At 55.6% G+C, this 21,089-nt stretch overlaps 2 protein-coding genes and 1 long non-coding RNA gene across 14 annotated transcripts in view; 2 read left to right on the top strand and 1 right to left on the bottom strand.

Moving 5' to 3' along the window:
• Positions 1 to 96: 96 nt before the first annotated feature.
• AARS2 (alanyl-tRNA synthetase 2, mitochondrial) lies at positions 97 to 12,569 on the top strand. Its single transcript, XM_038554198.1, has 22 exons — positions 97 to 358; positions 1,188 to 1,379; positions 1,932 to 2,077; positions 2,298 to 2,465; positions 3,222 to 3,366; positions 5,596 to 5,741; positions 5,965 to 6,073; positions 6,414 to 6,452; positions 6,559 to 6,670; positions 7,166 to 7,299; positions 7,709 to 7,853; positions 8,125 to 8,297; positions 8,423 to 8,536; positions 8,625 to 8,765; positions 9,370 to 9,507; positions 9,596 to 9,705; positions 9,863 to 9,971; positions 10,267 to 10,389; positions 10,637 to 10,747; positions 11,293 to 11,376; positions 11,478 to 11,588; positions 11,948 to 12,569. The coding sequence occupies exons 1-22, from the start codon at positions 116 to 118 to the stop codon at positions 12,110 to 12,112; spliced, it is 2,958 nt and encodes a 985-aa protein (XP_038410126.1). The 5' UTR covers positions 97 to 115; the 3' UTR covers positions 12,113 to 12,569.
• Positions 2,188 to 14,566, bottom strand: LOC119874171. 4 transcript variants are annotated; one of them, XR_005367765.1, is made up of 3 exons: positions 14,486 to 14,566; positions 5,617 to 5,756; positions 2,188 to 4,231 (listed from the first exon to the last, which is right to left on the bottom strand). It is a non-coding gene; the product is annotated as an uncharacterized LOC119874171 (long non-coding RNA). The 4 variants fall into 4 exon arrangements; XR_005367766.1 differs by lacking the exon at positions 14,486 to 14,566 and adding an exon at positions 14,247 to 14,351; XR_005367763.1 differs by lacking the exon at positions 14,486 to 14,566 and adding an exon at positions 5,884 to 6,415.
• The window catches only part of TCTE1 (t-complex-associated-testis-expressed 1), an 18,159-nt gene continuing 11,605 nt past the window's right edge, over positions 14,536 to 21,089 (top strand). For 3 of the 9 annotated variants that reach the window (XM_038554209.1, XM_038554202.1, XM_038554200.1), the window contains exon 1: positions 14,536 to 14,648. The gene's annotated coding sequence lies outside the window, so the exon portion shown is untranslated. Of the gene's footprint in view, positions 14,649 to 15,083; positions 15,198 to 15,710; positions 16,425 to 17,411; positions 17,475 to 17,977; positions 18,085 to 21,089 lie in introns of those variants that run through there. The other 6 variants (XM_038554201.1, XM_038554203.1, XM_038554204.1 and 3 more) reach the window with 6 other exon arrangements.

The raw sequence follows: 21,089 nt of genomic DNA, 5'->3' as shown, positions 1-21,089 counted from the left end.
CCTCGAGTCCTCCTACCGCCAGGGGCCGCTGTAAAAAGCGCGCGGCTTCCTTCCCCCGTCACCGTCCATCCCCGCGGTGTCCTTTGACCCCGTGAAGTCACTGCCCCGAGTTAAGATGGCGGCGTCGATGGCAGCGGCCGCCGGGGGACTGCGGCGGGCCATTCGAAGGTCGCCCCTGTGGGGGGGCCCCAGCCGCCGGCCGCTCTCATCCGAGCCCCCTCCGGCCCAGGCCACCGCCGTGCGAGACGCCTTCCTAAGCTTCTTTCGGGACCGCCATGGCCACCGGCTGGTGCCGTCCGCTTCCGTGCGGCCCCGCGGCGACCCCAGCTTGCTCTTCGTCAACGCCGGCATGAACCAGGTAGGGGCGGGGCTACCCTGCGCGGGGGCGGAGCTCGTGAGCTATCGTGGGAGAAAGGCGGCGCGGGATTGGGCGAAAGAGGCGAGGGGCGGAGCTCGTGGCTCGCGGGGGAAGGGCCGCGCGTGGTCGGGCTGAGTGACGCCCGGCGCGGGCGCGGGCGTGGGCGTGGGCGTGGGCAGGGCTAGGCCGGGGAACGCCAGGGTTTGGAGGGAGTTTTAGGTCCAAGAATGGAGGGTGTGGTGTGTGGCGTTCTTCGGGGGCAGGCTGGCGGGGGAAGTCTGGCTTCATCCATTCATGCTTTAAATAAGGAGAACTGATTCATTAAATAAATGTGTGTTGAGCACTTAATGTGTGCTGGGCTGTGTCCTCTAAGCTTTTGACTTTGAGCACCGCTTCCTGTCTAGATTTCTTTGTCTTCCTCTGTAAAGTGGGCGAGCAGGGTGAGGGGAATAGCTTAGCCTTCAAGGCTGTTAAACGCTGGCTCTGTGAAGTGTGCCCTGTGGTCTGGGTTTTATACCATTTATTGCGCGTGGTTTGAAGAAGCTGAAATGGGGGAGGAAGCCATTCAGTGTTCTGTTTCCAGCCAACACACACCTCCTTCTTTTACCTTGCCTGATGTACTAGCAGGAGGCCTCTGTTTGGTGATTTATTTACCCCTGGTCTGCTCTACACACACCAGAGATGGGTGCCGCCATGCTCCCAGATTGCCCCCTTGTCCAAGACCCCACTGCACTCTCAGGGGCACAGCCAGCCTTCAGTCTGAACACCCCACTCCCCGCCTTTCCCTTCTCCTGAGGGAGTGAGCACTGGGACCTTCATGTGTTTCCAGTTCAAGCCGATCTTCCTGGGCACTGTGAATCCACGAAGCGAGATGGCAGGCTTCCGACGTGTGGCCAACAGCCAGAAATGTGTGAGGGCTGGAGGACGCCACAACGACCTGGAAGACGTGGGCCGGGACCTTTCCCATCATACCTTCTTCGAGATGCTCGGCAATTGGGCTTTTGGGGGTGAATATTTTAAGGTGAGTCTCCAGGAAGCCCTGAAGTTAGGAAAGGGCCAGTTGTCAGCCAAGCAGGGCCTCAGGATTAGTCCTGTCTCCATTCCTAGTGTCTCCTTAGACAGGACTCCTACTAGACACAGAGGTGAAGTGACACAAGTGAACATGTGTGGTAGGAATGTGTTTCACTTCCCTAATTGGATTGTAAGCTCCTTGAGGACCAGGATTGTGCTTCTTGCCTAACGGCTAATCAGTAATTGTGTGAATAAATGGTCAGACAGAAATACTAAAATGCAGGAGTTAGGAATCATCCCAGGGTTAGGGTGGAAAGACAATTTGATGAAGAGGGTGGGACTTGAAAGAAAGGATTTAGAAGAGGGGAAACTTTCTAGGCAGGACAAAAAAAAAAAAAAAAAACCTGAAGCAGAAATGGTCATGGTTTGTTCTGGAAACAAGGTGGGCAGTGCAATTTTGTCTAAAGCTGAGGGCTAAAGTCTTGTGGCTTGATTGACACTTCAGTGGAGCCATCTTCTTACCCATTTTCCTCCTCCCAACCCATGTGGGTTTCCCCTGCAGGAAGAGGCTTGCAGCATGGCCTGGGAACTGCTGACTCAAGTCTATGGGATCCCTAAGGACAGGCTCTGGGTCTCCTACTTTGGTGGTGACCCCAAGGCAGGGTTGGACCCAGACCTAGAGAGCAGGGACATCTGGCTCAACTTAGGGTAAGTCTGCCTCTGCCCCTTCTGTCCATCTCTGGAGGGCACAAGGACTGGCAAATAGAGAGTACCAGCATTAGTCCTCAGAGTTTCAACATATCCTAGCAGACTGGGGTCAGCCTTGTCTCTCCTCTTGATGAGCTTGATGGAGAGGCTCTCATGGCAAAGAGCGTTCTGGCTTCCAGGTTTGTCTGTCTTCCTACTACTCATCCGGCTTTCTTCTCAGGGTGCATGCCAGCCATGTGCTTTCCTTTGGACCAGAAGAGAACTTCTGGGAGATGGGGGACACTGGCCCATGTGGGCCCTGTACCGAGATCCACTATGACCTGGCTGGTAGAGTGGGAGCCCCCCAGCTGGTGGAGCTTTGGAATCTGGTCTTCATTCAACACAACAGGTAATGGAATGCTGAAGCAGGAGGAAAATCCCTGGCCAGAAATGGAAAAGGCGGTAGCCAAGAGACTTTGATCTGCTTCTTATTAAAGAAAAACAAACACTTAAATGGTGCTTATTGTGTGCCAGGCACATTGCTAAATACTTTTCAGATAATAATTGATTTAACTCTAGTCTGTGCACTTAACAGTGTTTGTTTGTTTGTTTGTTTGTTTGTTTGAGAGAGCGAGAGCACACAGGAACTGAGGAGGGGTGCAGAGGGAGAAGGAGAAAGAGAGAATCTCAGGAGAATCCGGAGCAGGCTCCATGCTCAGCATGGATCCCAATGCGGGGGCCTGATCCCATGACCTGAGCCAAAACCAAGAGTCAGATGCCCAACTGACTATGCTTATAACAGTTTAAACTAGTCATTGCTCCTCTTAGGCCTCTGCTGTTGTATCACAGGATGATGCTGAGCTTCATGATCTCTGAGATTTTCCTCCAGCTTTGACGTGTCTCTTTCTCAGGACAAAGAATTCTATCCCAGAAAGGGGACGTGTGGGTCCCATTGAGAGGCGGAGGGGTGAGGGTGGAGATCACCCTTTATGAGAAAGTACACACAGGAACAAAGGCCATCGCTATCTGTCTTCAGTGGGAGGGGTGGATACTGCCTTCTGGTTCCTCCCACTCTCAGCCCCCTCATTCCTCCACTGCATTTGGGCATCTGCCTCACCCCTGAAATCCTATGTGGGGCCTCACCTTGCACACCTTCCCTGGCCAGAGAGACAGATGGAAGCCTGCAGCCCCTGCCCCAGCGGCACGTGGACACAGGAATGGGCCTGGAAAGACTGGTAGCTGTGCTGCAAGGCACACCCTCCACCTACGACACTGACCTCTTTTCCCCGCTGCTCAAAGCCATACACCAGGTGAGCTTGCCTCTTCCCTTCCAGAAGCTATTGCTCTCCGTCTTTGTTGAGTACTTCACATACTCCCTCATGACCAGCCAAGGATACCAGGGTCAAACATGAGGCTGAGATTCATGTTTGTTACCTGATACTGCCCCTAACTCCTTCCTTCCTTCCTTCATTCAAAAAGTATGTGTTGAGTGCCTACTTTGGGTGAAGTTCTTTGTACTTGGTACGGGAGAATAATAGTAAACAGAAAAGAGATCACAGAGATTATGTTGTAGCCTAGGAGATAAATAATAAATGTGTGAAAGAACAAATGGCAGATTTGAACAGGATTGCAGATTGTGACCAGGCAGTACAGGTGGGTGACAGTAACAAGGAGAAGGGGATGGGTACAGAGGAATCTTAGACCCGGTGTGTGGGGAAGGCTCACCAAAGAGATGATCTTTGAGCTGAAACCTGAAAGAGGAGGAGCCAGCCACAGGAAGCTCATTCCAGGTAGAGGGGACAGCAGGTACCAAGGATGTGAGGCAGGAAAGGAACACAAGGGTGGCCAGCTAGCTAAAGTAGAGTCACGTGGGATGTAGCTGGAGAATGTGTCACTGAGATTTTGCTGTGTAACAACCCACCTAACACTTTGTATTTTAAAATAATAAGTTATGTAGCATAAGTCTGTGGGCTAGCAATGCTAGCTGGGTTTTGTTGGGTCATTCTTTTGGTCTTCTGTGAGTTCATTCATAGACCTGTAGTCAGCTGTGAGGAAGTTCTACTTCCAAGGATCGGCTGGCTGGCTGGCAGTTCAGGGCATCGTGGGTGACCAGGCTGCATGTCGGTCAAGCACCAGACTAGCTGGGGCTTGTTCACGTCATAACTCAGCAAGGTTCTAAGAAGAAAAATAGAAGTACACAGAGGCCTTTTGAGGCCTGGGCTCAGAACAGTGTCGTGTCCACCTCATTCTGTTGGCCAAAGGGTGTCACAAGGTTAGCTAGCCCAGATTCAAGGGGTGGAGAAACAATTCCATCCCTGGATGGGAAGCAGCTTTGGTCACATTGTAAAGTGGCAAGCACACAGGAAAGGGAAGGATTGTGGACATTTTTGAAACAGTCTCCCATAGAAAGGAAGGCAGAAGTCAAACCTCCTGGGGCCTTGAAATGCACAGTGGGATTTTTATTCTAAGTGCAGTGAGAAGTGCTCTAAGGTGGGGGGGGGGGGGCATGCCACTCTCGCTGTGTGGAGGATGGGCTGGAGGGAGACCTGAGAAGAAGAGTAACTGGGAGGCTTTTGCAGAGTCCAGGAAAGAGACAGTAGGACGTGGTGTAGGTGGAAGTGGAGAAGAGTAACTGATTTGAAAGATCTCACAGAGGGCAGCCCCGGTGGCGCAGCGGTTTGGCGCTGCCTGCAGCCTGGGGTGTGATCCTGGAGACCCAGGATCGAGTCCCACATCGGGCTCCCTGCATGGAGCCTGCATCTCCCTCTCCCTCTGCCTGTGTCTCTGCCTCTCTTTCTGTGTCTATGAATAAATAAATAAAATCTTAAAATAAAAAAAAAGAAAGAAACCTCTCACAGAGATGGGAGCAGAAGGCCCCAGTGATGGATTAGATGAGGAGGGGAAATAAAAGTCAAGGCCTGCTCCCTAGTTTTTGACTCTGAGCAGTGTGGTGGATGGCAGGACTGTGCAGGGAAAGGGGGAAGCTCAGGAAAGAGACAGGTTTGGGGCTCCAGGTATGGAGCTTGATGAATTAGGCATCTGCTTCAGTGCGCTTACACATAGGCACAGCTGACACCCACCCCCAACCCCGTAAAGGCTGGAGGAGTGGGTATGGGCAGCCAAGAGCGCCTGGAGTCAGATGGACCAGCTTTAAATCTCAAATCTGCTCGCATGGATTGAGTGGCCTGTGGCACTCAGCTCCTCTGAGCCTCAGTTTCCTCTTTAAAGCGAGGCTAGTAATACCTCCCAGAGCAGGATGTTTTGGATATTAGACAACGCGTCATTCAAGTACCCACACTGTTCTGATAGTGGGAATTCATTACGTGATCACAGCTGTGATCACTGTTAGTGCTGAATATGGCCCTGGGAGGACAGGGACTGGCTCCCATTCATGTTTGAAGCCCCTCCAGCCAGGCCGTTCCATATAAGTGGCCGGCTTTAGGCGTAAAGGTAGATGCTCTGGGAATGATGAAGAGCACTCCACCTGAGCCACGTCAGGCGGGGCCAGCAGCCATGTCTCCTTGTCTCCCACTCGCCAGGGTTGCGGGGCACCCCCTTACTTGGGCCAGGTCGGAGCAGCAGACAAGGGTCGCACAGACATGGCATATCGCGTGGTGGCCGATCACATCCGCACACTCAGTGTCTGCATCGCTGATGGTGTCTACCCTGGAATGTCGGGCGCCCCGTGAGTCTGGAAGGGCTACAGAGAGAGGCAGGGGCTGGTGGTGGTTGCAGGGGAGAGGAAGGAAGGGGATGGAGAGGTGGGTTGGGTTGAGATGACAGGAGGAGTGGGGAAAGGCAGGAAGCTCTGAGATGAGAGCACACACTCTGGACTTTGTCCTCCCCACTCTCCATACTGCTGACCAAGGGTTGCTGGGCATTCATATTTGGCCTCTGAACCCCTCCAGGCTGGTTCTTCGTCGGATCCTCCGTCGAGCTGTGCGGTTCTCTACGGAGGTGTTGCAGGCACCACCGGGGTTCCTAGGCAGCCTGGTGCCTGTAGTGGTGGAGATACTGGTGAGGGCAGAGCCTACTCTTCTGGGTCTCCCTAGGTACTCAGGAAGCTTACAGCTGAGTCCAGACAGTGCCCCCAGCCTAGACTCCCCACCCGAAGTGTCCAGCGCAGGTCCTGTGGGGCTCAGAAAGCTGGGATTGCATACAAGAAGTGGAGAGCCCTCAAGAGGCCTCCTTGCCCAGGCTGCTGAGCCTCTGAGTTTGGGACCCCTTTCTGCCTACATTCCCTAATCATCAGCCTGAGCTGAGCTCCCAAGGCTGGTGTCGTCAGAGAGGCCCAGGGAAGGGAGGTACCAGCAGGCCGATTGCCTTTCACATCTCCTCCGCCTTCTACCTCCCTCAGGGGGATACTTATCCAGAACTACAGAAGCACTCAGCCCAGGTACTGGCTCTGGATGGGGAGGGTGGGGGGGCGACAAGACTCTGGGTGGAAAGCGGCTCTCCTGAGGAGCCCTAGATCCAGCGCTGCCCTGCCCCTCCCCTTTCAGATAGCCAGCCTGGTATCAGAGGAGGAGGCAGCCTTCCTGGCCTCCCTGCAGCGGGGTCGGCGGATCATCGATCAGACCCTGAGGTGCCTGGGGCCTTCTGAATTGTTCCCTGGTGAGTGAAGTGACTAGCCACGGCGTGAGGGCCTCACTTAGGCAAGCCAAGACAGGTGGAGGAGGGAGCTCTGGGGCAGGCCTGTGCCTAGCGTCCACACCCTCCCCCCTCATGTCCCTCTCCCTGCACCATCTCCAACACCCAGACCTCTCTGTGGCCAGACACCACCCTGTTTCTCCCCACTTCCTCACTGCCCAGCTGGCCCGGCCTCCAGTCTGCTTTCCAAGGCTGGCATCATGCCGAGATCGAGCTTCCCTTCTCCTCTGAAATGACAGATAACGAAGTGCCCTGGGCTACCCCCAGCTCTGGCCTTAGAGCCTGAAGGCTAACCCCTCCTGGACCTATCCAGTGTAGGGAGGGGACACTTGTGCTTGGCACCTGGGGACTTCTGTGTGCTTAGAAGAACCTCAGCTCTTCCTCCTTCTCCTTCATTCCTTCCCCTTCTGTCTATCCTGCCCCTTCACCCTGAACACCCTTTGTCTTCCTTCCTCAAAGCTGAAGTGGCCTGGTCCTTATCACTGTCTGGGAACCTGGGGCTCCCCCTGGACCTGGTAGAGCTAATGCTGGAGGAGAAAGGGGTGCAGCTGGACTCTGCTGGGCTGGCACGGTTGGCCCAGGAGGAGGCCAAGGTACAGGACAACCCCTTCCCCAGCCCTGAGTTCTTGGGGGAGGAATGCAGCTATTAAGGGAAACGAGGTTGAGGTAGGGTCTGTCCTTTACCCTGTACACACAGCCTGTGGAGAAGGACACTAGTGCAGTGGGCTAAACAGGAGCAGAAGGGGAGAGGGCAGCACAGCGTCCCAGAGAGGGGACCCCCAAGGGCAGCAGTGAGGGAGGGAGGACTGATCCCGGGACCCTGCATGATGGGAGGGTCACTGGCCAGCCCACGGTCTCTAGTGGCCAGCCAAGTCCTGTGGGCTTATTCCAGAGGGGGCTGCACGGTCCACACAGCTGTGTGGCAGGGACAGGGCTCCGTGAGGCTCAGATCCCGTTGCATTGTCCACGTGCCCCTTCCATACGCATACGCCTGTCCCGCAGCTCCGGTCACGGCAGGCCGAGCCAGTTCAGAGGCAGGGACTGCAGCTGAATGTCCACGCACTGGGGGAGCTGCAGCGCCGAGGCGTGCCCCCAACTGACGACAGTCCCAAGTACAACTACTCTCTGCGGCCCAGCGGAGGCTATGGTGAGAGCCTGGACTGAGGCTGGTGGCCACAGGTGTGCCTGGCAGTGACTGAAAGGGATGTCTATGACGGTTGCTCCCAGCCCTGTGCATCCCCTGCGATAGCCCCCAGGGGTCGCTGTGACACCTGAAAGTGTGCCCCTCCCCCGCGCCATCCCCCCACCCCCCACCCCCAGCCACTTGGCTTACTTGGCTTCGAGTAAGGCACAGACAGACCCACATCCCACATTGCACACCCCTGCCTAGCCCTGATCACTATTCTTCTCCCTGACAGAGTTCAACCCCTGTGAGGCCCAGGTGCTCCAGCTATATTTGGAGGATGGGACAGCTGTGGCTTCTGTGGGGAAAGGCCAGCACTGTGGCCTCCTCTTGGACAAAACCAACTTCTACGCTGAACAGGGGGGTCAGGCTTCAGACCGAGGCTACCTGGTGCGGGTGGGCCAGGAGGTGAGCCCTCATACACACACACAAGTTAATTTCTGCAAACGGCAGAGCTGAGCTGGGAAGGGAGCCAAGGGGAGGGAAGAGCTACAAGCTGTCACTCTAGTGCCTAAGCCCCTGCCCTTCCCCAGGATGTGCTGTTCCCAGTGGCCCGGGCCCAGATCTGTGGAGGCTTCATCCTACACGAGGCTGTGGCCCCTGAGGGCCTGAAGGTGGGGGACCAGGTGCAGCTACATGTGGATGAGGTAAGGATCCCACCCAGACACTCAGAATATCCTGCAGCGTCTCGACTCTCCCCGCCCCCCAGGATCCTGGGTGACAAAAGTGTTTCAGGCCTGGCGTCTAGGCTGCATGGAGAAGCACACGGCCACGCACCTGCTAAACTGGGCCCTGCGGCAGGCCCTGGGCCCAGGCACGGAGCAGCGAGGTTCTCATCTCAATCCCGAGCGGCTGCGCTTTGACGTGGCCACCCAGGTGAGCAGGGCACAGAAAGACAAGCTTTGAGTGAAGCAGCAGGCTTACAGAGAGATGGTCTGATGGAGGCCCAGGGGGCGGGGGGGTGGTTAGCCAGTCCGAGGACCTGTTGAGCCCAAGGAGGGGTATCTTGCCCTCAGGCTCCCCCCATACCAGGGAGGGGGCAGGCCACATGGTGTCCAGAGCCCTCCTTTCACCTCCAGCCACCCAGCTTCCTTCTTCCTGCTGTCACCCATGACCTTCTTGCTCAAATTTGAGCTGTCCTCCCTTCCTTGCCACCCTGTCTCCCTTCCTTCCTCACACATCTGGCTCCTGCATCCCCCTCATCCCGTGTTTCTCCTGTAGGGCTGCCCCTTGTGGCGAGCTCCCTGGGTATAGAAGAGCGTTTTCCTTTCTTCACCAGCTTCTAGTGCCTAATGAAAGGGCTGCAGTTTCCAGCAGGCCCAGCCTCCAGGTAGCTTTATAAGGAGAAGAATTGTCTCCTCCACAAAGATTAACTGAGCACTGTTTTAGAACCTGAGGATAGTCGGTGAACATTGACTGCCACGTTATAGGCACGGAGCTGACTTCCGGTCAATCTGTTTCCCCTCCCCCATCCCACCAGGCTCCACTGACCCCAGAGCAGCTCCAGGCAGTGGAGGGCACTGTACAAGAGGCCGTGGGGCAGGATGAGGCCGTTTACATGGAGGAGGTGGCCCTGGCACACACTGCTCATGTCCCTGGCCTGCGCTCTCTGGATGAGGTGAGTTGGGGAGCCCCGGTCGGTGGAGATCAACTGCCCCACATACACGGGCTAGTTAACAGACTTGTCCCCTTACCCTCTCTTGCAGGTATACCCAGACCCTGTACGGGTGGTATCAGTGGGGGTGCCTGTGGCCCGTGCACTGGACCCAGCCTCCCAAGCTGCACTGCAGACCTCTGTGGAGCTGTGCTGCGGGACGTGAGTCACTCCTGCCTACCTGCCCGCCCTGACCTGGGGCCCTGGATCCTCATCCTTCTTTGGTCTTTGGAGCCTCCAGCCCCCAGTTTGGAGCTTAGGCAACTCTTTTCAATCCCACCATCCCCACTGACTTCCTTCTCCCTCCCCCTTCCCACAGGCACCTGCTGCGCACAGGGGCTGTAGGGGACCTCGTCATCATTGGGGAGCGCCAGCTCACCAAGGGCACTGTCCGCCTACTTGCTGTCACTGGGGAGCAGGCCCAGCAGGTCAGCATGCCAGCGGGGTTCAGGAGACTGCTGGATGTGGATGGGGGGGCGGCAGGGGCACACATGGCTGATGCTGTCAGGCTGGGGGATGCCCAGCAGCAGAACCAGGGTTCATACCTGTGTGCTAATGGTGCCATCCCAGCTGTTGGCAGCTGTTGTGATTATTTGGTGCCTTGATTGGTCCTGATTGTTAAATATTTCTAATTTGGCCCTGACTGACAATGGGTTGAGAGCCCCTGTCCTGGGGGAGTGAAAGTAAGCCAGTAGCCCCAAGCATCATATTCTATCCTTGCAGGCCCGAGAGGTGGGCCAGAGCCTGGCCCAGGAAGTAGAAGCTGCCACAGAGCGGCTTAGTCGAGGCAGCCAGGATGTAGTGGAGGCTCACCGACTATCCAAGGACATGGGACGACTCATTGATGTGAGGGTCACCCCTGCTGTGCAGCTGCAGCTGCTCCCCACCCTCTCCTGGCCCTTTCCCTTCCCCTGCCTCCCCAGACCCTTCCAGTCCCTCCCCAGCATTCCTGTTGGACTCCAGCTGGCCTAGATATTTGTCGCTTGTCTGCAGGGTGGGGCGTGGTGGGTGTGATATCTTCCCTCTCCATGCTGGCCCCCACCTTGGAGTCTGGGCTCAGGGAAGGGCATGGCTGATGGGCTTCTGGCCGTAGGCTGTGGACACGGCTGTGATGCCTCAGTGGCAGCGGCGGGAACTGCAGGCTGCCCTAAAGGTGCTACAGCGGCGTGCCAACACGGCCCTCCGAAAGCTGGAGCTGAGGCAGGTAGGAGGAAGTTAGGTTGATACCCACAGCTCAGCAAGGGTCAGAGACACTCTAGCATGCACACTGAGAAGCCTCCAGGTCTGACATGGGGCAGTTGCAGGGCGGGAGGCCGGGGGGGGGGGGGGGGAGCATAGGTCCTGTCTCTCTTGTTAGCTAGGCACCAGCACCAGGCCATTCCCCTCCTTCCCTCTCTGCCAAACTGTGCTTCTTCTTCAACTCCCAAGTCAGCCTCAGACTCTGCCTCCAGGAAGCCAACTGACTCAGGCCATTCAACCCTCATTGCTCCTTGACTGCAGATCCACCTTCCTCCTGCCCCCTTTTCGTCCATATGTGCTCCAGCCATAGGCCTTCACCTTCAGTGGCCTATTTGTGGGGGCCTGGAGCAGTGGTGAGAGGGAAGAGGTAAAGGGGATGGGAAGAACATAAGCCATTCGAGGCAGAGCACCCCGGCACCTCCACTCAAAGCCAGACCTTTGCTGGGGGTGGGGATTTCTGGACTGGGGCTCACTTTGGAAGTGAGAGCTGGTTCCCTTCCCACCCCCCAGGCTGCACAGAAAACCCAGGAGCTGCTGCAGCGGCACTCGGAGGGGCCCCTGATCGTGGACACAGTTGCCGCCGAGTCCCTCTCAGTGAGCATTGGGGCCGGGTTCGAGGGGGTGGAACATCCTGAGTGGGAGGTCGCCGGGAATCCAGAGAGTGGTAGGGTCACCATCGGCCCTCCCTTTCCCAGGTGCTGGTGAAGGTGGTGCGGCAGCTGTGTGAGCGGGCACCCTGCACATCTGTGCTCCTCCTCAGCCCCCAGCCACAGGGGCACGTGCTGTGTGCCTGTCAGGTGGCTCAGGTAAGGAATGGAAGAGGGCAGACCCACCAGCCCATCCTGGTCCAGCTCTCAGGTTCCACACCTTTGATTCCTCCAAGGAAGGGTAGAGGGGATCTATGAGGACACCCCAGGACAGGGATAGGGCCATCTCTTCTCCCTAACCATAGCCCTCCAACCAGAGAAGGCACTGTGAGCCTCCCTAATTACCACCACCCCCTCAGGGCCACACACCCTTGCAAACAAGGAGCAGACATTCGTTAACCCCACACACACAAGTTCCCAGCCCAGTGCTCTCCCGCCTCCTTATCTGATTCCCCTCTCATGTGCCCAGCTGGGGAAGGGCTGCTCTGCCTCACTGCCACTTCTGTTTCCGTCCCCAGAGTGCCATGCCAGCCTTCACAGCAGAGGCCTGGGCACTGGCGGTATGCAGCCACATGGGGGGCAAGGCCTGGGGCTCTCAAGTGGTGGCCCAGGGCACCGGAACCACTGCTGACCTAGAAGCTGCCCTCAGTACAGCTCGAACCTATGCCCTCGACCAACTCTGACCCAGCTCACCCAGGGACTTACATAGACTAAACAGCAGACAGGCCAGTGCCAGGAGCCCTGCAGGAGCCAGCAGAACCTCCCTGGAGGCTGGAGCAAAGGACTGGAGCCTGGAGGCCAAGCAGCTAAGCCCAGGAGGGCCGGCCATCTTGGGCCATCCCCCGTGTAGACACAAGGAGATGGAGCTGTAGAGAAATGGACCCAGAGATACACCCTCCCACAGGGTGAATATCGAGCCAGGGACTGTCTTGGCTGTGATTGCATATTACAAAGTATTTCACCAAGGGGCGCCTGAGTGGCTGTTCAGTTGGTTGAGCATCTGCCTTCAGCCCAGGTCATGATCCCGGGGTCCTGGGATGGAGCCTGGCATTGGGCTCCCTGCTCAGCGGGGAGCCTGCTTCTCCCTCCCCCTCTGCCCCTCCTTTTGTTCTTTTGTTTATGCTCTCATCCCCCACCCCTGTTAAATAAATAAAATCTTTAATATATATAATTTCACAAAGGCTAGGAAGTTCCAGAAGGTCTTTTGTTTAAACAAGAGTCACTTTCCCCTCCAAGCATCCTTCTATAGGTGTCCTGTCACCTGTCTGATCCCTCACATAGGATTGAAAAGTCACCCAGCATCCAAATGAGAACCATTCTCATTGCCCCAAGTGCTTAACGAATGGGCTTTCCACACCAGGGGGTTCTGGGCACTCACAAAGGTGTCCCTAGCTGCTGAGACCCAGACCTGCCCTGTGAAAGTCATTACAGCAGTGCAGATCCTCACTGGTGCCGCTTGTTTCATTAACAGTAACTTCCCATTTTCAGGAAGGCAGGCCCTGGTGATTTGTCAATGAAATGAGCAGCAGGTACTGGTCAGCTGCTGACACTGTGGTGAGAACCAAAGGCATAAAACTTCCTGCACTTGTGGAGCTTTCTGCTAGCAGGGAAATACGCAGTAAAGAGAAGGCAGCAGATGGAAGGCAGCAATGAGGTCTGCAGAGAAGGCAGGACAAGGATTGGGAGGGGTGACTTCGTTGTTTCCTGGGAGGTGGCACTGAGTGGAGGGTATCTGAGGGAACAGTGCCCCAGACTGAGGGCACAGCCAGTGCAGGGGCCCTCTGGGGGAGGTGAGCCGGTGCAGTGAGTGGTAAGTGGCAGGTGATGGGGTCTGGAGAGCACAGGGGCCAGAGCCACCCAACTCTTTAAGACAAAGTGCAGGGCACGGGCCCCAAGCCTGAGCTGAAGCTGAGAAGTGGCAGCTCAGAGTGGGAGGAAGCCGAGAGCCAAAGGAACCCTCCTTCCCTAACAGGATGGATGCACTCAGGACCAAGCCAGACTCGGGAGCTCCACCTCTGTTCCCAGCTCTCTGTTGCTAGAGGAGGGAAAGGATCTCAGGAGATCCATCTCCAAGTTAAAGGCTCCCTGGTGACCAAGTTCCGGGGCCGTTTAGTTAAAATTATAAGTGTAAAGCACGGCTTCCCACATGATTTCTCATTCTAATTGCAACAGTTAAAGGGTTTGCGAGGGACCAGTCCCCACCGGAATGGGATGCCGGGGATTCCTTCTCGCTCAGCCCTGTGGGCTTGCAAAGCTGTACCTCCGGATCTCGGCCACTGCCACAGTGGCCACCTCTCAGTGACGCTCACTGGAAGCCCAGCTCTTTACTTTGGACACAGGGTGAGGAGTTGCGGTGACGTTTTACGATGAGTTATCCGAGCTTCTAAGATGTTAACTTACCCATGGCAACAGACTAGTAACTGGGAGAGCTGAAGGTAAAGCTAAACTGCCTCCATGTGAAACGTCCTACCATCCTGGTCACCTCTCCCCTCCTGAAGGACAGTTCTTATTAGCCAACCCCCCAGGTTGGTCCTTCCTGCCCGTCAGGAGCACCACATCCTGCCGCCCAGAGCTAAGGGGGACGGGGGGGGGGGGGGGGGGGTGACATAACGTTTAGTGCTGTGTGAAGGAGCGCTGTGGAGACCTGGAAACTTCCTGCCTGGTGCCTGACATCAGCCTTGTTCACATCCTGGAGAAAGGTGGAAGGTACCACACTGCAAGGATGCTGCAGCCCACAGCTCTCCTGCAAGGCTCGGGGCAACAGTAGGCCCCAGAGGAGATCCGGTAACCCCTGCAGGTGCCCTTCCACCTCCTCACCTTCCAGAAGAAACTGCGGATGCTTTTCCTTTGTCCATTCGTCACCGCGCACCCCGGTTCCACACAGAAGGTACCAAGAAGGAACAGCACTCCAGTCCGGAGCCCTGCCCCAGGCCCTACTCCTCCCCCTCCCCCAGAAAAGCCCATCTATTCCCAAGCGCGCTCCCCAGAACCTCGGAGCACGGCCCCCTTTCCCCCCACCCCGCCCCGCCCCTCCCCTCCCGGTTCCCAGGACCCACCCAGCGGCTCGCCGCGGAGGCCCGAGCGCACGCGGATGTAGGCGCGCACATGCGCACCCGCCCTCGGACCCGCCCCCTGGCGACGCGGGGCGTCCCTAACGACCGGCGCGGCTGCGCGGTGGGCCTGCAGGAAGGGGAGCGTCCGGCCTCGAGAGTGGGTGAGGTGAGCCCGGGAAGACAGCTCAAGCCCGGGCCTCCCTTATGGGGCTGAACTCCCCCTGCCCCCGCTCCCGCCTGGCTGAGATTGGCTTGGCTCTGAGCCCCGTCTGTCCCCACAGGAGACTCCCCACCCCACCCATTTGAGGCGGGACCCTTGCTTCTCCGCTAAGGTCACTGCATATTGGCCCAGAGGTTTAAGGTCTGCCAGTAAAGGGGTGCGGGGTTGGGGGGGGGGACACCACGAGAAGGAGGAAGGAGAGTGTGGGGCATCGGGTAGGTCGTGGAGGAGAGCAGTCCTGAGCCCCGGAGGAGCCGCAGGCTTCTCAGAAAGACGGACTCCCATTCCCAGCTCCTGCAGGCTGCAGTCCCTCCTACAGGTCCAGAAGCTTCAGTACCTCCCTTCCTCCCTCCCTCCCACAGCACGGCTGGTTTCCCTTGGTTACTAAGGAGCCGCAAGGGCCTCCTCACCCCTGGCAAGTTGGGGGAGGGACTCGCTGGCCTTTGGAGCTGAGCTTCCCTGCAGGAGTGTCTGAGCCCAAGGCAGGAGTAAGGGGTGAGGAATGAATACTCTGGAGCCCTTTTTAAGACAACAGACCCAAGTGGTCAGGAGTTGGGAGAAGGGCCAAGCCCAGGGGTGTGATAAGTGTGCCATCTCACTGGGGCCAATCACCAAGCATGCTGGGCCCAGGCTCCATCACAGAACTTTGCTGTCCTTCTTTTGTGATTTCACAAACTAAGAATTCCCAAGTGGGAATTTGGGAGGCATATGGCCGGAGGTAGGGTCTGATGGAGGCATGAAAGAGATCAGGAAAGTAAGACAAAAGCCCAGGGCCCCTGAGGACAGATGCCCAGGGAGGGGTCTCCTCTGGGATCCTAAAGTGAAGGAGAAGCTGGCTGAGAAGTCAGAGGAAGCACAGAGGGAGAAGTGGGTAGAGGATATAACCCATCTAGCCGAGCCAGCCCAGAAGGTAGTGTCCAAGGGGCACAGAGATGCTTCGGCTCCTCAGTTAAGAGGAAGGCAGGTAAAAAAAAAAAAAAAAAAGAGGAAGGCAGGTGAGAATGAGGACCAGGGATGTGATGAGCAGGAAGGGGAGAGAGTTCTCCCCCAGCCTCTTCAACTTTCCCCTTCAGGCAGTGGGGAGAACCGTCTGGCTACAGTGGTTAGATTTAACTGGAGACTTGAGAAGAATAGAGAAGGTTTGAGACGTCCGAGAGGAGGGAATGTGCTAGAGATTCAGGCACTGAGTCCCAGGTCTATGAGCAATATCAAGGGCCCAATGTGAGCCATGGAGCAGGAAAGTGCAGCTCTACAGAATGTTCTTGGGTCCCTAGAGGCCTCATGCTGAAGGATTCAGGCGACGGTCCAGTTCTGTGGAAGGGCCTCATGTCTGGCAGTGACTTAGGGGGTGAGGGAGTCTGGGCTGTTTAGGCCAGCATCTAAAGGGTTACCCCAGGCTTCACACTGGTGACAGGATGAGAAGCGCCCATGAGCTGCAGAAAATAGGAGGCCCGCTGGAAAAGTGCCATGAACAACTGAATCTGGACAGTTTAGGAAGCAATCCCAACAGCTTATTATTTCTATGCTTTTGTGCATGGAAGTGACAGAGAGCTTTGAATGGGTATCAGCTGAAACTTTAGGTCTCCCACTTACTAGCTATGTGATGCTTAGCAAGCTACTTATGCTTTCTAAGCTTGTTTCCCCATTTGTGCAATGGAGATAATAGTGTCATAATAGCAGGAATAGTCCTCAATTGAAGGAAGATTGAATGAACATACCTAGGTAAGTCATGTCACATCTTCATCACAAATCTAACACATATTTTGAAGGGTGGCTCTGGGCCCAGCATGACATGAATCCTCTTACACACATCAGCTCCTTTAAAATCTTCTGGATAATCTTAGGAAGTAGACACTACTAATTTCTACCCCCATTTTACAGATAAAGAAATGGAGGCTTAGTAGGGTGAAATGACTTCCCCAAGGCCTCACAGATGCTCCGGGGTAGAGTGGAGATTGGCCTTAATGCAGTATAATTCCTAAGTCCTTACCAGCTGCCTCCTGCTGTGCAAATGCTTTGAGAGCCTAAAACTCCATAAATCATAGCTGTGTATAGGCAAGATATGGTTCCCAGGACACTTGTCCAGCAGATGCAAGCCATCAAAAACAAGGCCAAGCTGGCCGAACTAGGGCATGTTGTCACTTAATATTACCTGTGCTTGGGCACATAGAGAATAGACTTTTACACCCAACCCTTTGAGTTATGGCCTGAATGTGATTTTAGGACCCTGGGCCCTGGTCCTAAGGACACAGAACAGAGAGCTGGTTGGGAGAGGATTGACCTTTCTACAGGGATTGTGGTCCTGTGTGGGGTTAGGCTGGATGATGGCTGGAGACACAGCATTGTAAAGCCCAACAGGCCTGTGAAACCTGTGCCAGGAAATGAAAGGTCACAGGACATGTCCCCACCTTCCCCATCCTAGAGTAAGCTGTGCATTTCAATAGGGGCACCAGGTGGTGGCACAAGAAGTGATCACTCCCCATGGCCCTGACTTTCTCTCTGGAATATGAGAAAAGAGAAGGATCAGAGTGTTCAACACACTTTCAGTCTTCATACTCTGGGATTCTCTGTCTACCCCATAGGTTCCCTAGGGAGAAAAGCTCCAAAGAGGAAAGTGGGTGCCATTTCTGGAGCTGTCCTCCTCAGGCCCTTAGGAGCTGTCGGGGTGCCTTTGGGCCCCTCACTAATGGGTGTCTATCCACCCCCCAGGCTTCCAGGAAAAATAATGCCACCTGCTACCACCCTCAGCTGCAGACTGGTGATGCCTGTGAAGTAGGTGGAGTTATCTCAGGTCCCCTGACTTATTCTCCTATGGGCCCTCCACCCGTGGTGATGTGTTCTCCTTGCCCTCTTCCTAACTTGACTTTTTGGATCTGAAATTCATTCACACAGAGGTGTGGATGCCTGATAAGAGGGGAGATATCGATATAGATAGATAGATATAGATATAGATATAGATATAGATATAGATAGATAAATGTATATGTTATGAACCAGTAATTTCCGTAGTAGGGTGCCAATGTCTCGTTGCTTTCCTGGCCTGGGGAGGCCTTTTCTGACAGGCTCTCTTTGCCTAAAGATAGGAGCCCAGCCTCCCAGGAAGCAGGGACATGCCTTCCTCTTTCCTGGGGAAGGGTGGAAAATGTGGGGAGGGGACGCACCCAGCAAACTGTGGAAGAGCAGTGCCCTGTGGTGACAGAGAGGTGACCGTGGGCCCAGCCCTCCTAGGTGTCCTAGGACCAGTCATTTCTCATCCCTAGCATGAAGATAAGAAGCCCTACCTCCACTGTAGAGTGGCTGTAAGACTCAAATGACAGCACAGCCCTGAAAGAAGTTGGTAACTGCTAATTACTGATATATCCTATGGCTGAAGAGATGAAAGGTGAGGCTGGAGGCCCAGGGTGATCAGGATAGGAAGGGGCCCCAGGAGTTAGGTGCCAGGCCCTGTGTATAATAAACCTGGGGGCCTCTGGCCCTTCTCAGCCACCCCATTGAACTATTTCATCTACTGATTTAGGATTTTTTTCCATCATTTCATTCACCAAATTGTGAGCCTACCCAAATGGTCAGGACCCTTTGGTCACAAATGGGCAGAAACTCAACTCAGCATCAGCAGAAGGGACCTATTAGAAGGCTGCCAAGGAGGTCTCAGAACCAGAGGAACTGCTGAGGAGCCTGGCAGTTCTGGGGGCCTCAGGGCCTCAGATAGGGTGCCAGGTGTTCTCTGTCCATCTCTCAATCCTGCTGGTCTCCTCCAGGCTTCATTCCCTCCTGCTGCAGACAGGTCTCCACATGAAGGGAAACAGCCTCCAGCAGCAGGAGATCCGTATCCTTCAAGGACATCCGTCCTTGTGTCTACCTCTGCTGCTGCTCCAACAAATCCCAGAAAGGACCCGGATTGGCTGGCATCAGGTGGCCAACTTTGAGCCAATCACCCTGACCAATATGGGACACTCCTATTGGCCAGAATCTGTTCTTAGAAGGGGGTGGGGCAGCTCAGAAAACCAGCTACCTCCTGTAAGGCAGACCTGACATGGGCTAGGGAGTAGGGAGAAAAAGGAGTTGGAAACAGTCCCTGGGCCTCAAGGAGCCCACAGCCTAGTGTGGGTGTGGGTGGAGGGTCATCAATCAGATCGTTGAAGGGACACAGTTACAGGGTCTGATAAAGGGAGGGGCTGTTTCGGAGGGAGGGGGGTGAGGACAAGAAAGGCTGGAAGGTTTCAGAGAGGAAGTGCTATTTAAACCCAGATTTGAGAAAACCAAGGACTGTCCGTTTCCTGGGCCGAGGCCGTGGGAAAGGCCTTCCAGGCAGAGAGAACTGTTTGAGCATAGGCCGGCAGCGTGAACTAGCCTGCAGAGTTCCAGGGGCAAACAGGAGTTTCTTTTAAACAGGATGTCCAGGCGCAGCCCTGTTTGGGGGGGGCGGGGGGGGGGGGGAGGCTCAGCGGTTTAGTGCCACCTTCAGCCCAGGGCCTGATCCAGGAGACCCAGGATCGAGTCCCACGTCAGGCTCCCTGCATAGAGCCTGCTTCTCCCTCTGTCTCTCTGTCTCTCATGACTAAGTAAATACAATTTTTTTAAAAAATAAATAGGATGTCCAGTCACAGGGGCCTTCATTTTTTTTTTTTAAGATATTTATTTATTCATGAGAGACAGAGAAAGGTAGAGACATAGGCAGAGGGAGAAGCAGGCTCCCTGCAGGACTCGATCCCAGGACCCCAGGATCATGACCTGAGCCCAAGGCAGACGCTCAATCACTGAGCCTCCCAGGTGCCCTGGGTCTTCTCTACTGAGTTCAGGAAGCCGAGCTGTAGCGAGTGGCCATGGCAGCCTCGGGAGGGAAGGCTAGTTATGAGGACCATGCTGACGGCCAGCGCCAGGTGCTGAGCAGCTAGAGCTGGGATCCAGGCCAGCAGGCCCCTTCCCTTGTCTTCTCCCGCAAGGGTTTTTTTTTTTTCCAAGATTTTATTTATTTATTCATGAGAGACATAGAGAGAGAGGCAGAGACAAGGGCACAGGGAGAAGCAGGCTCCCCGCAGAGAGCCTCATGTGGGACTCAATCCCCGGGCAGGGATCATGCCCTGAGCCAAAGACAGACACTCAACTGCTGAGCCACCCAGGCATCCTCCTCCCCACCCCCAAGTTAAGGGACAGGAGGGCCGCTGGGATGGGAAGTGGAATTGGCAGGATTCAAAATAAACCAGATATGGGGGGCCTGGTGCCCCTGGCCAGGTAGGGAGCCAGGAGGAGGAGAGGCTTGGGAGAGACTCTGAGTTCTCCAGAGTGCAGAAGGCAGGCAGCAGGCATGAGTTTGGAGCTCAGAGGAGAGGTGAGAGCTGCAACCATCTCCAGGAGCCTGGCAGGGCAGGCGGCAGTCCCCAGAGGAGCTGCAGCTCGTGAGGGGTGGGCAGGGTGACCCAGAGCCTACAAACAGACTTCAGGAATGATCAGAGAGGTGGGAGGAGAGCCAAGAGAGTGGTGACCTCACAGTGGGTGAGAAGGGGGGGCGGGTCAGGTTCACCGCCTGCTCCTGCACAGGGAGGGGCCCTGCTTTATGTCATCTTTTTTTTTTTTTTTTTTGTCTTTATTTGAACTGCAGTTAGTTAACATATGGCAGTTACCAGAGGGGAGGTGGGGGATAGGTTGTACAGGTGATGGGGAAAGTGAAAACTATCACCTCTTAATTTTTTATGAGGTTAATGGTTTCAACATTGTCCTTTCAAATGACATCAGACCTAGTGGTATGGAGGTTTCTGTAAACATAGTTGTTGCAGGATCAGCATTATAGGGGCTCTTTTTGATACCCGCCCGAGTCCCTGGAGCACTAGGAGGGATGCCCTGCCTCTTCCTTCTGAGGAGGTGGCTGGGGCCCAGGAGACTGCCCCAGGGTGGGTCCTGCAGGGTCAGGCCCACAAAGGGACTGCAGGCTCTAAACTGCAGCATGAAAGATGCAGATCAGACTTTAGGAAGAGACGTCGGATCCTAAGGCAATGAAGCCCTAGATAGTGGAACCAGTGCCAGGCAGCCTGTTCCAGAGGGCGGCCAGTCTGGCCCCAGGTCGGGTTTCCCGGACATCTGGCCTCCCAGGAGGAAGGAGAGGAAAGCAGCCTACCTGGATGGTGAGGCTGGGCAGAGAAATGCCCGGAGTCGGCTCCAGGGCAACACTAACCAGAAATCTGGGGTTCCTTCCACCCCCCACCAAGCCGGGTCCTGCTCCCTTGGGCATGGCCCACAGCGTGTCTTGGGAATACATCTGGGCCCAAAGGGCATGCCGGAATGTTTTCGGCCAGAACTCTGGAGAGAACTTTTGGCAGGAGCCCTAGGAGACCAGATGCAGAGCTGGCAGGAGCAGGCCTGGCCCTTTGGCTCTTTCCTCCTTGTGCCCAG

Source organism: Canis lupus, chromosome 12, assembly GCF_011100685.1.
Source record: "Canis lupus familiaris isolate Mischka breed German Shepherd chromosome 12, alternate assembly UU_Cfam_GSD_1.0, whole genome shotgun sequence".
NCBI lineage: Eukaryota > Metazoa > Chordata > Mammalia > Carnivora > Canidae > Canis > Canis lupus.
Note: the sequence above shows the minus strand (reverse complement) of the source record. Positions and strands in the feature narration are given on the sequence as shown.

Bases quoted from the DNA above. Each gene is read 5' to 3' on its own strand.
- AARS2 (XM_038554198.1), top strand. From the start codon at position 116: ATGGCGGCGTCGATGGCAGCGGCCGCCGGGGGACTGCGGCGGGCCATT. The intron at 3,367-5,595 runs GTGAGCTTGCCT...CCCACTCGCCAG, and splicing joins TGCTCAAAGCCATACACCAG to GGTTGCGGGGCACCCCCTTA. The intron at 10,748-11,292 runs GTAGGAGGAAGT...CCCACCCCCCAG, and splicing joins GAAAGCTGGAGCTGAGGCAG to GCTGCACAGAAAACCCAGGA.